The sequence below is a fragment of the Lepidochelys kempii genome, chromosome 26 (assembly GCF_965140285.1).
Source record: "Lepidochelys kempii isolate rLepKem1 chromosome 26, rLepKem1.hap1, whole genome shotgun sequence".
Lineage (NCBI taxonomy): Eukaryota > Metazoa > Chordata > Testudines > Cheloniidae > Lepidochelys > Lepidochelys kempii.
In genome coordinates this window covers 2,214,370-2,232,719 of record NC_136405.1, presented here as the reverse complement: position 1 = coordinate 2,232,719, position 18,350 = coordinate 2,214,370, and the positions used below count along the sequence as shown (strand labels likewise).

The 18,350-nt window shown below is 49.5% G+C and overlaps 1 protein-coding gene across 1 annotated transcript; it reads left to right on the top strand.

The window, feature by feature from the left end:
• Window positions 1-7,296: 7,296 nt before the first annotated feature.
• EIF4EBP1 (eukaryotic translation initiation factor 4E binding protein 1) lies at window positions 7,297-17,843 on the top strand. The gene is made up of 3 exons (XM_073324813.1): window positions 7,297-7,499; window positions 13,562-13,732; window positions 17,444-17,843. The coding sequence occupies exons 1-3, from the start codon at window positions 7,358-7,360 to the stop codon at window positions 17,473-17,475; spliced, it is 345 nt and encodes a 114-aa protein (XP_073180914.1). The 5' UTR covers window positions 7,297-7,357; the 3' UTR covers window positions 17,476-17,843.
• The last annotated feature ends 507 nt before the right edge of the window (window positions 17,844-18,350 follow it).

Below are 18,350 nucleotides of genomic sequence, written 5' to 3'. Positions count from 1 at the left end.
GGCTGAGGTTTCCGGCCATAGGCAGGGCTGCAGAAGGGCTGGGCTGCACTGGGAGACACCAGGAGGAATTCTGACCGGCTCAGCCAAAATTCCCTCCTACAGGCTCCCAGGGAACACAACTCAGAGCAGCAGCATGGAGCAATATGCAGTGAGCTCCTTGGGAGACGAGAGCTGCAGGTGCAGGCAGGAGCCATGTGGGCTGTTGTGCACCTGAATTATGAGCGGCCTTTGGGCAGGGAGAGAAGGTGGGAAGTGTGTTCTCAGGAAGGGGAAGCGGCCACTTGGAGCAGAGCATGAGCTGCTGCCTGAGAGGGGAAGGACAGGCTTGTGGAGAAGGCAATGGCCTGGGACTCAGGAGACCTGCATTCAGTCCTTAACTGTGCCACAGACTTTCTGTGACCTTAGGCAAGTCACTTGAACTCCCTGTGCCTTGGTTTCGCATCTGTAATATGGGGATAATGATACTTCCTTTTTCCACTTCGTCTGTCTGGTCTGTTTCTTACCATGTGCATAGCATAATGAGCCACTGATCACACATGGGGCCTGCCTGTTCTGTTGTAAAACAAATTGTAATCAAACATGCCACCTTCCGACGAGTTCATTTCCAGATATTCCTGCATGCTACACCCTCCCATTGAGACAGAGGGCCAGATCCCCAGCTCGTGCACATGAGCGGAGTTCCATTGACTTCTGGGTAGTTATGCTGATTTCTGCCAGCTGGGGTTCTGGCCCAGCGAATCCCGGCTGGAGGGAGAGACTGGATTAGAATATGCTCCTGCCGACTCTCCAGCACCATCTCTTGTCCATTCCGCAGTGTGGAACAGTTTCAGAGCACAGAATGACACTCAGCTGACCTGTGGGAGCGGGGTGAAAAAAGGAAAGCCTCTTTTTTCTCCAGGAATAATGCAGTGTCCTCCCACCCTCCCACATCCTACTTCCTGGAGCAGCACTGGTGACAGCAGGCAGACTCTGTGTCTCTTCACCAAGCCCAGCTACTCAGGTGTGAAGGGGAGGACTGGGGCTTTCTGAAGCTGCCTGGTCTGGGTCATGGCATTTCACAGGCACTGAGGTGGTGTTAGCTATTTGCATCTGCAGAGGAAGAGGTTTGTGTGTTTAGTATTTGTTCTTTTCCTTTGTGGTGCAGAAGATGAGTGTGCAGAAGACATGCGGCTGCGTGGCCAGTTGGGGGCACTCTTGCACCACACAAAGGGAACTGGGCCATGATGAGCCATTGCAGATGCAAAGTAAAGAGGATCCCCATGTTCCAATGGGAGCCCCATTGCAATCAATAAAACAATCACTCTGTGCAAGGCCTATGGAACACTGAAACCCCCCCAAAGTCCTCCAAGGAGGGCTGAAGTGGTGCCTGGACTGTGCACTGGCCCTCTGCACATGGGTGAATGTCAGCTGAAGGGCCTGGTTCACCCCTGCAGCCATTGCCACCAGTTCAGAGTGGGGTAAAATGCTGCCATTCTCCTTAGGTAGCAGTTACCACCACTTTCCATTGGTTTAGATGATTCAACAAGCTGCAGGGCAAGAGTGAATCAGCCCAAAATGAGCAGGGGGTTGCAGGATTGAGCCCTTAGACTGTAAGCTCTTTGACGCAGGGACCTGCCTTCTTGCTTGTCTATAAAGCCCCTGGCACACTGTGGCTGCACTATAAAAAACAATCATAAAAATGCTATGGCAATCTCCCGTTTCTTTGCAATAATGAGTTTACCAGGACCACTGTACAACAGGGTACCGGATACCTCTGGGTACAACTGCCCTCCGACCCAATGCTTATAGCCAACCACAGGCACAGAAGGTAACCAAGCTGAGAAGGGATTGCCAGGGGGATCTTGCCCTTCCATCACTTGTGAGAGCACAAGTCCAGACGCTAACAAGGCTACGCTGTAGACCGTTAATTTTAGTGCTGCACCATAATGGGTTCAGGCTCTACCTGGCTATGGTGTGGGAGACTTTGCAGGTTCAGATTATTTCTTTTATACTTTTTATTTCCTTTTTAAAAAGTATTTTTAAGAAAAAACACATATGCCTTAGATAAACACTGCTGTCCAACCAGTGTTAGACCGGCCCACATTCCTGCATGTTGTGTATCACAGCCAAATCACACAAACGTGCTGCCTGGCAAAGACACTTCTCAGGTGATCTCTGTGTATGCAAGAATAAGATGCAGACCCTGAGGTATAGTCAGCCCCCTAGCCCTGTTCCCTTTGAGGCCTGGTCTACACTTGAAAGTTTCCCTAGTAGAGTTTGTTGATTAGGGGGTGCTTTTTACCAAAATAGTTTACCATATAAAGCCACAACAGTGAACACAGTGATAGTGATAAAAAAGTGGCTTGTACCAGTATAGTTATTCCACTACTTGTACAGAATTACCTCTACAAGTATAAATATACCAACAGAACTGTGTGCACGGGAGAGGATTGTACTGCTTTAGCTACAGTGGTCTAAATAAAGCTGCACAACTTTGTAGTGTAGACAAAACCAAAGAAAGAAAGAAAGAAAGAAAGAAAGAAAGAAAGAAAGAAAGAAAGAAAGAAAGAAAGAAAGAAAGAAAGAAAGAAAGAAAGAACTTTTCTTTCCAGATGTATTCTGTAGGTCAGTTTGCCTATTACAGCTTTTTGGTAAATGCTTTAGGACAGCGTCTACTAATATTTATGTACATTCCCTTTAAAACAATCTCAGTCAGGACGTAAATGCAAAGCCATTTCCAAGGGTGACAGACAGTAGCTGACACCTTTCCCCTGTCCTAGGTCAGCCTATCATTTGGGCATCTTCATCTCCATACTTCCTAATGGCATTTGTACCCCACAGCTGCCTTCCACAAAGCCAGCAGGGAGAGTTGTAATAGGGTGCCAGGCCAGCTGTGTCCCATAGATTTAACAAATTACCTCCTTTGCATTAATGCAAACATGTGGCCAACCTTTCATCAGCCTGCTAAAGTGCCAGCAGCCCAACAGGGGGCATGCAGATGGAAATGCTGCGGGGTGAGAATGGACCGCACTGGAACTGGAGTGGCAGGGTGGTCTTGCAGACTGCGTGCTGCCAAATGACTCATCACAAAGATGGGGGACTTTGCTCCAAGGGACAAACGCTGCTCATCTTAGCCACCTGGGTGGTTCCAAGAAAGCTTTAATCCATAGAAATACCCAGCCACCAAGTAAAACTAGACTTACACATGGCTATTCACAGCATCTAGCTGGGGCTTAGGTGTGTGCATCTGTATACAGTAATGGACAAAACTCTTCATAATAATGCAGTTCCACCCAAAATACACATATGAGTTCACTCACTCACACGCATGCTAAAACACCTATGTACACAGAGTAACATGCCTGCATGCTAGCACACATGCATATCCACACACTCTAACATGCCTGCATGCTAACACACATGCATACACACATATATCAACCACAACAAGCAAACTATAAAATGAGATGAGTCCAATAGAGCAGCTGCCAACTGCACCCAGGAGAGAAACCACATTTCAAAGGTTAAATTTGCTTACCATAGCTCGCTCTCCTTTTTTACCTTTTTATTCATTGCCTGTCAAACTAAAGCTGAATATAAAAGAGGGGGGAGAAATGATCCATCCCTTTATTCCTAAATAAACAGGTGACAATTCTCTTTTTAATGGAGTAATATTAGAGGAGGCAGTGTGGCCTAGTGGTTAGCGCACTGGATTGGAAGTCAGGAGAGCTGGATTCTATTCCTGGCTCTGCTAGTGGTCTGCTTGGTGACAGTCATCAAGTCTCTTCACTTCTCTGTGCCTCAGCTTCCCCATCTGTAAAATGGGAATAATGATACTGACCTGCTCTGTAAAGCACTTGGAGATCTACTGCTGAAAAGCACTAACAGCTAGGCATTCTTCTTTATATGGAATTTAGCATTTTATAGGATTCCCCACCTGCGTATGACACAATTAATTATTTTACACAGCTCCTCCTCCCCAGCAGATAAAGCACATACCCACAGCACCAGTTCCCATCCTTCAGCTGCAGAGACCATAGAGGCACTGGCTGTCGCAATCTAGTAAACACTCAAGAGGGGTGTGCGCTACCATCCAGGCCATGAGACACACAGTTCCTGACACAGCAAAGGAACAATGAGGGCAGGAAAAATTGTAATAGTTTTTGTGGAAAATTAACATTTTTTTCTTTTTTGTCAATATATTTTCAAATTTTTCCATTAAACATTTTCAGTTGTCCCTTCTGTCCGCTCCCCCCACCACCACCATCTTTTCCGGTACCACAGTGGAAGTGCCAGAGAACACAGGCACAGAGAACCCCCTCAGGTTAAATCAATGTAGGTATTTATAGACTGTAATAAAGCCATCCCTGAACCTTCTCTTTGTTAAAACTAAATCGATGGAGCTCCTTGAGTCTATCACTATAAGGCATGCTTTCTAATCCTTTAGTCTTCCCGTGGCTCTTCTCTGAGCCCTCTCCAATTTATCAACGTCTGTCTTGAACTGTGGGCACCAGAACTGGACCCAGTATCCCCGTAGCTGTCACACCAGTGCCAAATACAGAGGTAAAATAACCTCTCTACTCTTCCTTGATGCAAGCCTATCTCTAGAATCAAAGATGGTTAGAATGACTTTGAAGCTGAGCAATCATACACCATGGTGGTGAGTGCAGTATAAAAAGCCTAGGTAGACAGAGAGACAGAGAGAGAGAGAGAGTAGATCTCTTGTATGCTATCCGGTTGCTGTCTTCTGTTCATTGGGGCATTTGCTTGGCTCCATATGATCCTGATATTGAACCAGGGACCCCAGAAAGGGCCATTTGTGATGCTTTGTTTCAGCCTCTCTCTCTCCCCTGTCACCTCTACAGGTGAGCATTCAGCATGAATGCAGGTTCACACGTTTGTGACCCTCATTACCAGCCAGGCACCCAGAGGAGGAGCAGGCTGTGAAATCTGTCACTGCACAAGTTTCGCGAGTGGTGCTGAAGGCCACCCAGGAGGGCCACCCTTGCACTGGCTGCCTTCTCAGGAGGCAAGTGGGGCATGAAGAGCTTAGCTGCATGGAGAAACTGGGTAGCAAGAGCCTGAACTTGGCACGGGGGCACAACTGCCTCCCGTTCCTTATGGCTAGATGGGAAGCATGTCCCAAACCATGTTTTGTTTGTTGCATGGGAGCACAGTATGGGACAGGTGGAGAACCTGTGCCCCAGAAATACTTCATTAACCCTCCTGCCACCAAACCAGCCTATGGCCATGGGAATGACGGGGATGCTGAGGGTAGCTCCCTAAGCGTATCGTTCGAAGGTACTTCCTTCCTTCCCCCACTGTCTGCCTTGTCAGTCTGGATTACAAAACTCCTTGAGGTGGGGACTCGGTGTACAGTGTAGGAGAGTTGTAGGATGTTATATGTCTCTGTTGCACGTGGTGAGGGAGCAGTGGGGTGAGTGAATAGGGAGGGGCGATCCAGGGGGTGAGGTGGGTGCATGGAGGGGGTTGGTGGAAGCGGTGGGATGTGGGATGGGAGGGGTCAGTGCATGGGATGGGAGCTGGGGGGCAGTGGGACTGGGATGGGGAGGGATCAGACCTTGGGGAAGGGGCTGAGGGTGGCAGTGGGAGGGGTTGGGGTATGGGGAGGAGGCAGGGAGCACTGGGATGGGGAGGGGCTGGGGGTGGCAGTGGGAGGGGTCAGGGTATGGGGAGGGGGCCAGGAGCAGTGGGATGGGGAGGGACTGGGGGGGCAGTGGGATGGGGAGGGGCTGGGGGCAGTGGGAGGGGTCGGGCTGTGGGAGGGGCTGGGGGCAGTGGAGGGGTCGAGGTATGGGGAGGGGTGGGGGGGCAGTGGGAGGGGTTGGGCTGTGGGAAGGGAGGGGGCAGTGGGATGGGGAGGGGCTGGGGCAGTGGAGGGGTCGAGGTATGGGGATGGGCGGGGGGGCAGTGGGATGGGGAGGGGCTGGGGGCAGTGGGAGGGGTCGGGCTGTGGGAGGGGAGGGGGGCAGTGGAGGGGTCGAGGTATGGGGAGGGGTGGGGGGGCAGTGGGATGGGGAGGGGCTGGGGGGCAGTGGGAGGGGTTGGGCTGTGGGAGGGGAGGGGGGCAGTGGGATGGGGAGGGGCTGGGGCAGTGGAGGGGTCGAGGTATGGGGAGGGGCGGGGGGGCAGTGGGATGGGGAGGGGCTGGGGGCAGTGGGAGGGGTCGGGCTGTGGGAGGGGAGGGGGGCAGTGGAGGGGTCGAGGTATGGGGAGGGGTGGGGGGGCAGTGGGATGGGGAGGGGCTGGGGGGCAGTGGGAGGGGTTGGGGTATGGGGAGGGGCGGGGGGGCAGTGGGATGGGGAGGGGCTGGGGCAGTGGGAGGGGTCGGGGTATGGGGAGGGGCGGGGTGAGCAGTGGGATGGGGAGCGGATGGGGAGGGGGGCAGTGGGATGGGGAGGGACTGGGGGGCAGTGGGAGGGGTCGGGGTATGGGGAGGGGCGGGGGGGCAGTGGGATGGGGAGGGGCTGGGGCAGTGGGAGGGGTCGGGGTATGGGGAGGGGCGGGGTGAGCAGTGGGATGGGGAGCGGATGGGGAGGGGGGCAGTGGGATGGGGAGGGACTGGGGGGCAGTGGGAGGGGTCGGGCTGTGGAAGGGGAGGGGGGCAGTGGGATGGGGAGGGGCTGGGGGCAGTGGGAGGGGTCGGGCTGTGGGAGGGGAGGGGGGCAGTGGGATGGGGAGGGACTGGGGGGGCAGTGGGAGGGGTCGGGGTATGGGGAGGGGCGGGGGGGCAGTGGGATGGGGAGGGGCTGGGGCAGTGGGAGGGGTCGGGGTATGGGGAGGGGAGGGGGGCAGTGGGATGGGGAGGGACTGGGGGGGCAGTGGGAGGGGTCGGGGTATGGGGAGGGGAGGGGGGCAGTGGGATGGGGAGGGGTTGGGGGCAGTGGGAGGGGTCGGGCTGTGGGAGGGGAGGGGGGCAGTGGGATGGGGAGGGACTGGGGGGGCAGTGGGAGGGGTCGGGGTATGGGGAGGGGCGGGGGGGCAGTGGGATGGGGAGGGGCTGGGGCAGTGGAGGGGTCGGGGTATGGGGAGGGGCGGGGGGGCAGTGGGATGGGGAGGGGCTGGGGCAGTGGAGGGGTCGGGGTATGGGGAGGGGCGGGGGGGCAGTGGGATGGGGAGGGGCTGGGGCAGTGGGAGGGGTCGGGGTGAGGGGAGGGGAGGGGCGGGGTGGGCAGTGGGATGGGGGGGCGGGGCAGGGGGCGGGGTCAGCGGTCGGCCACGCCTACGCCCTGCCGCCGCCGCCGCCGCCGCTGCTGTCCCCCCCCCGGGGCCGCGCGGGGGGGGGGCGGAAGGGGCGTGTCCCGCCGGCTGGTTCCGGGTCGGGGGGCCGGCGGGCGCGCGGGCAGCGCCAGTCGCCATGTCCGGGAGCTGCCGCCGGGGCCAGACGGCGAGCCGGGCCATCCCCGCCAAGCGCCTCAGCCTGCCCGGCGGGGCCGCGCTGCCGCCCGGCGACTACAGCACCACGCCGGGGGGCACGGTGTTCGGGACCACGCCGGGCGGTGAGCGGGGCCGGGGCCGGGCGGGGAGCGGGGCCGGGGCCGGGGCCGGGGGCCGCCCGCTCGGGATCGAGCCGGGCTGCCAAATGCACAACACAAGTGAAGGGCGGCGGCGGCGGCGGCGGGGGGGGGGATTTTTTTTTACTTAATCTTACGCGCTAGCGACCTGGGGAGGAGCCGGTTAGGGTAGTGGGCTTAAAAAAAAAAAAAATTCAGACAGAAGCCTGTCGGTTCAGTCGGCGTCTCTTTAAAAAAACAAACAGCCGCAGCAGCAGTTGGGCTGGTCTAAGAGAGTCTGGACACAGAAACCGAAGGTCTCGGCGTCTTTTGGGCGAGGCACCCGTGTTGCTCTCGGGGAGCACAGTCAGCAGGGCCTTAGGTGCCTCTTCCAGGAGTGGGGCCACGGGTAGAGGAGAGTTGCGACGGGAAGAGTGTCGTAAAGGCAAAAAAACCTGAACGCATTCTTAAATGAAAACCCTGTTTTGGCTAGAAGAAGAAGTTAAATACTCAGAAGGCTGAAAGATAATCAGTATAGAACAGGACAGATGATTAAAAAATAGCAAAAAGGGATGGGGAAATTTTTCAGAATATCTAGTCACTAGTAGTAGCCTTTATTTTCAAGAATTCTATTTAATTTCTCAGTGATCTGGGTAATCCAGAGAATTAATATTTTAATGCATGCCTGTTTATGGATTGAAAAGTATAGGGTGAGTTAAAAAGCTCCATGTAGTAATGCAGTTTGGTTCTGCTTGTTATCTGTTAACTTGCATTTTATTGCTGCTGGGTAGTTACCATATGTTTATGTTCTCATGCCTGCTCCCCTGTAATTATTAACAGTGGAGTTTTCATCTCTCTTTCCAAAACTACTATCAATAGTCTAAAATAAAGTTCCTTTAAACCTCACTTTAAATGTACTGATCTGTAGACCCACTTGAATTAAGAAATTACTAATATTTCTTAATATAGTATAGTCTCCCTGATCGTCCTCGTGCTGATCCATAAACCCAGTAGTTATTATGAAAAGACCATTGGACTGTTCAGTAGCAGAGACAGTTCTCAAGTGCAGTCCTGGTTTACATAAATACTTGTTCCTTTGGAAGGTTTAATTAAAAAGCTTTAACAAAATGTCATCATCCCTTTACAGGTGTACTGTAAAGTATTGTAAACAATCCATCAAGTTGCACTATTCAGAATAAAGGAGCAAATTTAATTAGCCATGGAACACCCATGACTAATTTTACAGAGCCAAATGTTCTCCACTTTAATCTCCCAAGTAGTTCCATTGAGGCAAACAGGATTTAGTGCCAAAATCAGAAATCCCCAGTAACCGTCCTGGCCGTTGATGCAAATTATCACAGTTTGGTTCTGTTGGTCTTAGAGGCCTGGTCTACACCTAAAACTTAGGTTGATCTAGCAGTGTCACTGATGGCTTGTCTACACTACCGCACGGGGTCGATCTAAGATACGCAACTTCAGCTACGTAAATTGCATAGCTGAAGTCGACGTACTTAGATCTACTTACCATGCTAAGTCGACAGCTAATGCTCTCCCATCGACTCCACTTGCACTCCTCTTTCTGGTGGAGTATCAGAGTCGACGGAAGAGTGCTCAGTGGTCAATTTATCGCGTCTATACTAGACCACGATAAATTGACCGCTGCTGGATCAATCGCTGCCCACCAATCCGGCGGATAGTGTAGACAAGCCCTCAGACTGAGGGACATAGTTAAGCCAACCTAAGCACTGGTGTAGACACTGCTAGGTTGGAGGAAGAATTCTTCCATCAACCTAGCTACCCCTTTTGAGAGGGTGGATTTACGACAGGGACAGAAAAAACCCTTCTGTCTCTTTAGTAAGTGTCTGCCTTGCAGCAACATAGCTGCAGCTCTGCTGCTGTGCTATAGCCCTTGTAGGAGAGACAGACAGACCCGTAGTTGGTTCTGAGGAAGTTTGGAAGGGCAAATACGTTCTCTGTGGCTTTTGGAGATTATTACCCTGAGATTTAAAATTGGTTTGACTGTTTATGATCTCCCTGTTTCTGATATGTTCCAAGCAAACTCAGTACGTGTTTTCTTCCTTTACCTTGGGTGAAAATGAATGAATTGGAAAAATCCAGATATGAACCCCAGGGAGTCATGTTATGTCATTATGGGATGATACTGGAATATGATTTCTCAGAGAAAACCACAGGAGAGCTTGACTATTTTGTGTTCCTGAAATAGTCACTTTAGTCTCATGTCAATATTATTACAGAATGAGTGGGCTTTTAGTTTTTGAATAATTTATTTAAGGCCACTGATTAGGAAACGCTTCACAGCTACCAACTTTTGCAGGCTCTGTGGCAATAGGCTAAACTCCATTCTGCAGAAAGAAAGGGAAATAATTTGCTTTTTGAGTCATTGGACGTGTGCGAGTTAGCTCTCCTTTACTTCTTGACCCCTAGCTCTGGCTTTAGGATGTCTCCACTGTATAGAGTCTAACAAAGATGAGCTTTTCCTTGACTAACGTGTCCTGAGGTGACCCTGGGAGAGCTGTAACCCTGAGATGTACTGCCGGCATCCCTCATGTACACTGTTGGAAGTGGAGTTCCCTTTATCTAACTTGCTGTTTTCAGTGGCATCAGGAAAACACCCTCCAGTCATCCAAAGGAGTTAGTGAGTCCCCAGAATGTACTTTAGTGAATGGAAATGTTCCCCCTGGGAGAACATCTGGGCACTTCTTTGGGCCCTCTGGAAAGCCAGGATTCTCCATTCGCAGGAACATGTGGGCAGAGATGTTCACATTGGGCCGGAGTAATTCCTGGGTCTGTAAAATTCAGCTGCTGAAGTAGATTTAAAACCTTTGAATTGTGGTTTACTGTGGGTCCAAGCTTAGCCTTGGTGCCACCAAAATGAGCTAAGGATTCAGATACGCCATCTCGGAATTGTTACCTGATCCTTCTGTGCTCCAAGAGCCCCATCAGAACGGGATCAGAGAACAGGGGAAAGGACCCACTACCCTGTGGCAGCACAGGAGGTGAAAAGTGGTTTTCATTTGCAGCAGTCGGGAACAAAAAAATAAATACAATTAAATCAGACCTCAGCACCAAGAAGTGAGAGTGGGAGGGTTGTGAGGAAGAAACAGTCATAACCTTTAAACCTACGGAGACTGTTCTCTTTAAAAAGAAAAGGAGTACTTGTGGCACCTTAGAGACTAACCAATTTATTTGAGCATAAGCTTTTGTGAGCTACAGCTCACTTCATCGGATACATCCGATGAAGTGAGCTGTAGCTCACGAAAGCTTATGCTCAAATAAATTGGTTAGTCTCTAAGGTGCCAAGCTTATGCTCAAATAAATTGGTTAGTCTCTAAGGTGCCACAAGTACTCCTTTTCTTTTTGCGAATACAGACTAACACGGCTGTTACTCTGAAACCTGTTCTCTTTAATATTCCACTAAGGGCTTGTCCTGGATCCTTGCCAGGGCACATGGATATTGTCCTCTCAGTAAATTCCACATCAGCTAATTGCTTGGGAGCTGTGGCCAGCTCTGCTTCAGGCACTCAGTTCCTTGATGTAAACACACATCATGTAGAATGTTCTTGTCCATGGGTTGAAATGAGCAGTGGAGAGTGGGTGATTTTGAGTGTAGCACTCTGATCGCTGGCAGAGGGATTTGCCAGTGAGAAGAATGTTTCTACAGTTTTTTATGGGGAGTGTGTCGTGCTCTGGGTTGGGAAGGCTTCTCTGTGCTGTGTATGCTTTCAGCTCAGTATACCCACACCACACCATACAGTTTTTGTGGCTGGGGGGAGGCTGGTTACCTTGTCCATCTTGACCAGAAGGCAGCTGAGAGAATAAAGTATGCTTGGCCATGCTGTGAGAATGCTGAATGACCCCTAAAATGAACCAAAGGCAGAAGCTGAAATCACGCATGGCTTTTTAATGAGTTCAGCAGCTGGGGAACTGCAGCAGGTTGTCACTGTCAGGGCCTGAGCCTGCATTCCTTGTCACCCTACACTTCCCCCGAGAGTCAGTGGGAGCCTGGGGCACACAAGGAATGTGAGGTTTGGCCCAGGGACCATACAGTTAACAGGTTAGAACCATTAAACTTTTGAAGACAATAACTGCTGAGCCAGAAACGTGAGCACTTTCTAGGATTTAGTAACTTGTGCATCACTTCCAAGAGGTATATCATTGTCCTTAAGAAGGAAACTGGTAGGTCAGGATGTCAAATTCTGGAAAAAACCTCTCTTAATTAGGAGTCTGTAGTGCACTAGTCTAAGTTTGCTAGGGTTTCAAGGAGCTTTCTTTGTTGTTAGGAATGCATCCGATGAAGTGAGCTGTAGCTCACGAAAGCTTATGCTCAGATAAATTTGTTAATCTCTAAGGTGCCACAAGTACTCCTTTTCTTCCTGCTATTCAGAACCCCCTGTGCATATCTGGGGCTCTATTGGAAATGAGGGGCAAACCCATGAATCAGCTGTCGTGGGACAGGGAGTAAAGCTTGCTTTGCAGAAGCTGATGCAGGTCATTTCACCAAATGGTTCTTATAATAGCGTGAATTGAAACTGAGATTTTTTTGTTAACAGATTTGCGTGCTTCTCTGATGGAAGGGGCCCTACCATCCCCTTGTGTTGACAACTGTTGTAACAAATCAAAGCAGGGTATACAGGGTATTTAGTTCCATAAGTAATAGCTCAAGGCATGTGACTCTGCGTGAATGAATGTAAACCAGGAATTGCAGTTCTTCAGCCTGTTATGAAATGTACTCCTAGTACCTAGTATACTAACTGCAGTTCTAGGAACCCGTCCTTATTTTGTAAGTCTTCCAGCTACCAAAGTCTATAACTGCAGGCTAGGGTTGTTTCTTTACCCGAATCCTGATTAATTGCACTTGTACTGGAGCATAGATCTGAACTGGCGACATTGCTGGTATAATTCTACCTCCTTGATCTGTAGAAACTAGTCACAATTATCTTCAATTTTGAAAAGGTTCCAATGTCTTGGAAAATCATTAGCATAATTTCCTCGAAATTTAATATCTAGTTACATGACTTTACAGCCATGAAATGGAATATAGGAGTGTGCCTAGCATTCCAGGAGAGACGTTATCTCTGATTTCTTCTTGTCCACATGCATACCACCAGCTGAGATCATGGGGGGCTGGAGGGAGGGAAGGGATTCCTTTGTCCTATTTGGTTGGATGGGGGTAACATATTAAATGTCCAATCCTGAAATGAGAGGTTGCAGCCCTCGCCTCGGAATGCTGTTTTGAATTATTTCTGTATTATGGATGTTTTTACTCTGGTTTGATATTTTTCCAACATCAGATGCCTTGGTAGGGGAATGGGCGGCTCAGCCTACACAATGTTCCTTCTAAATCCTTGCAGGGTCTCTTGGTCTGAACTCTGCCGTCACCTCAAGGGTTGCTTTCTGCCCACTAATAAAGATGTAATTTTATTCTGCTCTAACAAACCAGCAACAATAGGGTGGGGTCCCATTCACCACTAAAATAAACAGCAAATAAAATGGGAGTGATGTCTTGGTTTTAGTTCTGTAATCCTGACAAATGTAAACAACGTTTTCTGAGCTGGACAGCCAGCCCAGACCGCACAAAGGCAATACCGCCATGCAGAAAACTCTTCTCCAATAATATTAAACATCTGACTTAACAAAGAGAGGCAATTTCCACTACAAATTTCCTGATCTATCTGCTTAAACATGTGGGCTTTCAGAATTGTAGGTAGTCTCAGAAAAGCATGTGAAATTTATGTACCTCAGCCAGAAGGGAGATGGGATGAGACTAACAGAAGCAGTTTAAATCTTAATTTGACTGATTTTTTCCTGGTTTTGCAGGAGCATAAATATTCTTTTCATGTAGACTTTGTAACTAGGTGTTCACTGGGAGGCAGTGTGTCCTAGTGCATTGAGCACTGGACCGGGTCCTGCATTCTGTTCCCAGCTCTGCTACTGGCCTCTCTGTGGCTCAGTTTTATGTAAGTTAGGGCTAATGATACTTGCTTTCCTTGTAAAGCACTTTGAGATATGCTAAAAGCTGACAGTATTTCACATTTTTTCCCCTGTAGGTACAAGAATTATTTATGACCGGAAGTTTTTGATGGAATGCCGCAATTCCCCAGTTGCCAAAGCCTCACCTTGTGACCTTCCAGACATTCCAGGTGTTACCAGTCCAAATGTGGAGGAGTTGAAGATTGAAAACAACCATGTCCACAATTACGAGGAGAAGGTGGGCGTAGGTGAGTGGGCACCCCCTGGCAAAGCCTGAAAATAACTTGCAAGTTGCACCTTTTCTCCTTGGAAAATACACAACAGCACACCCGGACTGGAGCCAGAGTATTGTTATAACAGCTCGGGAGGAATTGAGGCTTGTGTGTGGATTGTGGATACAGGCTAAATCAAGATATCTCTGGGTCTGACATTGTTCTTATACCGACCGCATCACTGTAGTATGAGCACCTTCCAGTAATGCATTAACATCTATCACGCGTGGTTCCTTCTTTCTCTCCCTCTGTCTCATTCATATTAATTTAGCAGCAGTGAAACGTACTGCTGGATTAACAGCCCAGGAGACTGAATTCTCTATCTGTAGAACAGGTGCAGCCCAGCTTTGCCTGTTACGTCCTTTGCTAATGTGCTTCTTCCCTACACCAGAAAGGTATGGGGATGAAATGGGAATTGAGTTTGTGGCCCATACAGTTCTTGATCTCTCTGCAGATATGTCTAGTCTCAAGGACCAATTACTGTAAATTGCACTGTCAGTGTTGTGATGTGGGCATGTGTCCACTGAAAACTAAGAAGGTTGAGTTTCCTATCTTAGCTCACATCAACTACTGAGCAAGATTTGGCTGGTAACTTTTGGTCACTGTCTCACTCCCCTGGCTTCAAATATCAAAACTGATCAGCCTACAAGTCAAAGTAAGATTTGTTCCTCTTCTGAAAAGTTTCTTCTGCATCACTGGCAATAAGGAGCGTAGCAGAGCTGACCATCTATGTCGTTTGCAGTGTTGTAGCCGTGTCGGTCCCAGGATGTTAGAGACAGGGTGGGTGAGGTAGAATCATAGAATATCAGGGTTGGAAGGGACCCCTGAAGGTCATCTAGTCCAACCCCCTGCTTGAAGCAGGACCAATTCCCAGTTAAATCATCCCAGCCAGGGCTTTGTCAAGCCTGACCTTAAAAACCTCTAAGGAAGGAGATTCTACCACCTCCCTAGGTAACGCATTCCAGTGTTTCACCACCCTCTTAGTGAAAAAGTTTTTCCTAATATCCAATCTAAACCTCCCCCACTGCAACTTGAGACCATTACTCCTCGTTCTGTCATCTGCTACCATTGAGAACAGTCTAGAGCCATCCTCTTTGGAACCCCCTTTCAGGTAGTTGAAAGCAGCTATCAAATCCCCCCTCATTCTTCTCTTCTGCAGGCTAAACAATCCCAGCTCCCTCAGCCTCTCCTCATAAGTCATGTGTTCTAGACCCCAATCATTTTTGTTGCCCTTCGCTGGACTCTCTCCAATTTATCCACATTCTTCTTGTAGTGTGGGGCCCAAAACTGGACACAGTACTCCAGATGAGGCCTCACCAATGTCGAATAGAGGGGAACGATCACGTCCCTCGATCTGCTCGCTATGCCCCTACTTATACATCCCAAAATGCCGCTGGCCTTCTTGGCAACAAGGGCACACTGCTGACTCATATCCAGCTTCTCGTCCACTGTCACCCCTAGGTCCTTTTCCGCAGAACTGTTGCCGAGCCATTCGGTCCCTAGTCTGTAGCGGTGCATTGGATTCTTCCATCCTAAGTGCAGGACCCTGCACTTATCCTTATTGAACCTCATCAGATTTCTTTTGGCCCAATCCTCCAATTTGTCTAGGTCCTTCTGTATCCTATCCCTACCCTCCAACGTATCTACCACTCCTCCCAGTTTAGTATCATCCGCAAATTTGCTGAGAGTGCAATCCACACCATCCTCCAGATCATTTATGAAGATATTGAACAAAACCGGCCCCAGGACCAACCCTTGGGGCACTCCACTTGATACCGGCTGCCAACTAGACATGGAGCCATTGATCACTACCCGTTGAGCCCGACAATCTAGCCAGCTTTCTACCCACCTTATAGTGCATTCATCCAGCCCATACTTCCTTAACTTGCTGACAAGAATACTGTGGGAGACCGTGTCAAAAGCTTTGCTAAAGTCAAGAAACAATACATCCACTGCTTTCCCTTCATCCACAGGACCAGTAATCTCATCATAAAAGGTGATTAGATTAGTCAGGCATGACCTTCCCTTGGTGAATCCATGCTGGCTGTTCCTGATCACTTTCCTCTCATGCAAGTGCTTCAGGATTGATTCTTTGAGGACCTGCTCCATGATTTTTCCAGGGACTGAGGTGAGGCTGACTGGCCTGTAGTTCCCAGGATCCTCCTTCTTCCCTTTTTTAAAGATTGGCACTACATTAGCCTTTTTCCAGTCATCCGGGACTTCCCCGGTTCGCCACGAGTTTTCAAAGATAATGGCCAATGGCTCTGCAATCACAGCCGCCAATTCCTTCAGCACTCTCGGATGCAACTCGTCCGGCCCCATGGACTTGTGCACGTCCAGCTTTTCTAAATAGTCCCTAACCACCTCTATCTCCACAGAGGGCTGGCCATCTCTTCCCCATTTTGTGATGCCCAGCGCAGCAGTCTGGGAGCTGACCTTGTTAGTGAAAACAGAGGCAAAAAAAGTATTGAGTACATTAGCTTTTTCCACATCCTCTGTCACTAGGTTGCCTCCCTCATTCAGTAAGGGGCCCACACTTTCCTTGGCTTTCTTCTTGTTGCCAACATACCTGAAAAAACCCTTCTTGTTACTCTTGACATCTCTCGCTAGCTGCAGCTCCAGGTGCGATTTGGCCCTCCTGATTTCATTCCTACATGCCCGAGCAATATTTTTATACTCTTGCCTGGTCATATGTCCAACCTTCCACTTCTTGTAAGCTTCTTTTTTATGTTTAAGATCCGCTAGGATTTCACCATTAAGCCAAGCTGGTCGCCTGCCAAATTTACTATTCTTTCGACTCATCGGGATGGTTTGTCCCTGTAACCTCAACAGGGATTCCTTGAAATACAGCCAGCTCTCCTGGACTCCTTTCCCCTTCAAGTTAGTCCCCCAGGGGATCCTGGCCATCCGTTCCCTGAGGGAGTCGAAGTCTGCTTTCCTGAAGTCCAGGGTCCGTATCCTGCTGCTTACCTTTCTTCCCTGCGTCAGGATCCTGAACTCAACCAACTCATGGTCACTGCCTCCCAGATTCCCATCCACTTTTGTTTCCCCCACTAATTCTACCCGGTTTGTGAGCAGCAGGTCAAGAAAAGCGCCCCCCCGGTGATATCTTTTATAGGGCAGTGGAGTAGTAGCATCCTTGCTTATGCTGGCATCCTATCAATAGCAATCATACATGCAACAGTAATTGCATCACGCTGTGCTGACTAAAAATTATATTTGCCTCTTGTTGCGAACAGAAACCCACATTCATGGTCAAATGTGTCATAGAGAAAAGGTAGAAAATACTTCTGTTGTGGATTTTTTTTTTGAGAAGGGCTCCAAATGAAGAGCGGAATTCTCCTCTCAGATTTGCTCAGATGCATCATGTTTCTGAGGCTCTGTGTGCTCTGCGCTGGCAGAGTAGATGTTCTTTGTGTAGAAGAAGAGCAGAACATCAGACCACCTAAGAGGAATGGTTTTCCCCCTAAGACAGAGCAAGCCTCCATCTCTCACAACAGTTCTCCAGCAAGACTCAATCCCTGTACCCAGCAGGCTGAGAGTTTCCCCAATCTTCACTGCCACATCCAAACTTCTGTGCTCTTGTGAGGCTGCTGATCTCTGAGTATCACATCCGTGTAGTGTTTGATATTTAACATAGGACTTCATCAAGTACTCACCTGCATTTTTGTCGTTTCTTTTCAACAGGCGAGGAAGCTCAATTTGACATGGACATCTAAAGTATGTGCCCTGAGAGTGTTTGTCTGGTGAAGAATGGGACCTCAGTGTGAGGGCTCCCACCAGCTAGGCTTTTAGAATAGCCAGGCTTTTCTGAGTGACTTGCTCTTTTCTGCAAAGGGCAGTCCATTCCCTTTGACTGAGAGCAGAACACATCCTATTACGTGAGGACTGAAAGTATCAGCTGATTCATATGGGTATAAATCCATGAGTATGGCTCCTGCTGGTGATGGACAACAGTGAGAGGAAGAAAGCTCTCTATGATTTTTTATTTCATGTTTCTATGCCTTTGTTAATTGGTGTATATCAGTACTGTAAAGGTGACCGAAATGTAATATCAGGGGAGAAATAAAATCATTTGGGGTCTCCAGGTTTGGCTGTTAATGCCGTACTGTGGGTATTTGGTCTTTGCTGAGTATAGCAAGCAAACTGCTGCCTATTACTGAGCTGGAAAGATATACTAGGGCAATCCCACAAACTGGATTGAGGCCAAAGTCTTTCATACAAGGGCCGGGGCCTAAGTGCTCCAAAAAGAGACACTGGGCAGCACCCACTGATGTACCTTAGAGTGTAGGTGATGGAGTTCCCCCTTGGTGTGCCAGAGGATGGATCTGGCTGATTGTAGTCCAGGTGGTCTCTGATTCTGGTGGCCCCAGAGGGGATCCTGCAGCACTTGACCAGTGAATGGGGCTGCCTACCCTGTGTGTCCCTTGTCGTGTGCTTCGGGAGGTGAGGGCAGCCTGGTCTCCTGCTTCTCTTACTTTCCTTGAGCTAGTCCTGTGGGTGGGTGCTCCCACCCCTCCCCTTCCACAATGTGTCATTGGGCCTCTACCCCCACGCCACCTCAGCCAACTGAAAGACATCCAGCATCCCTTTC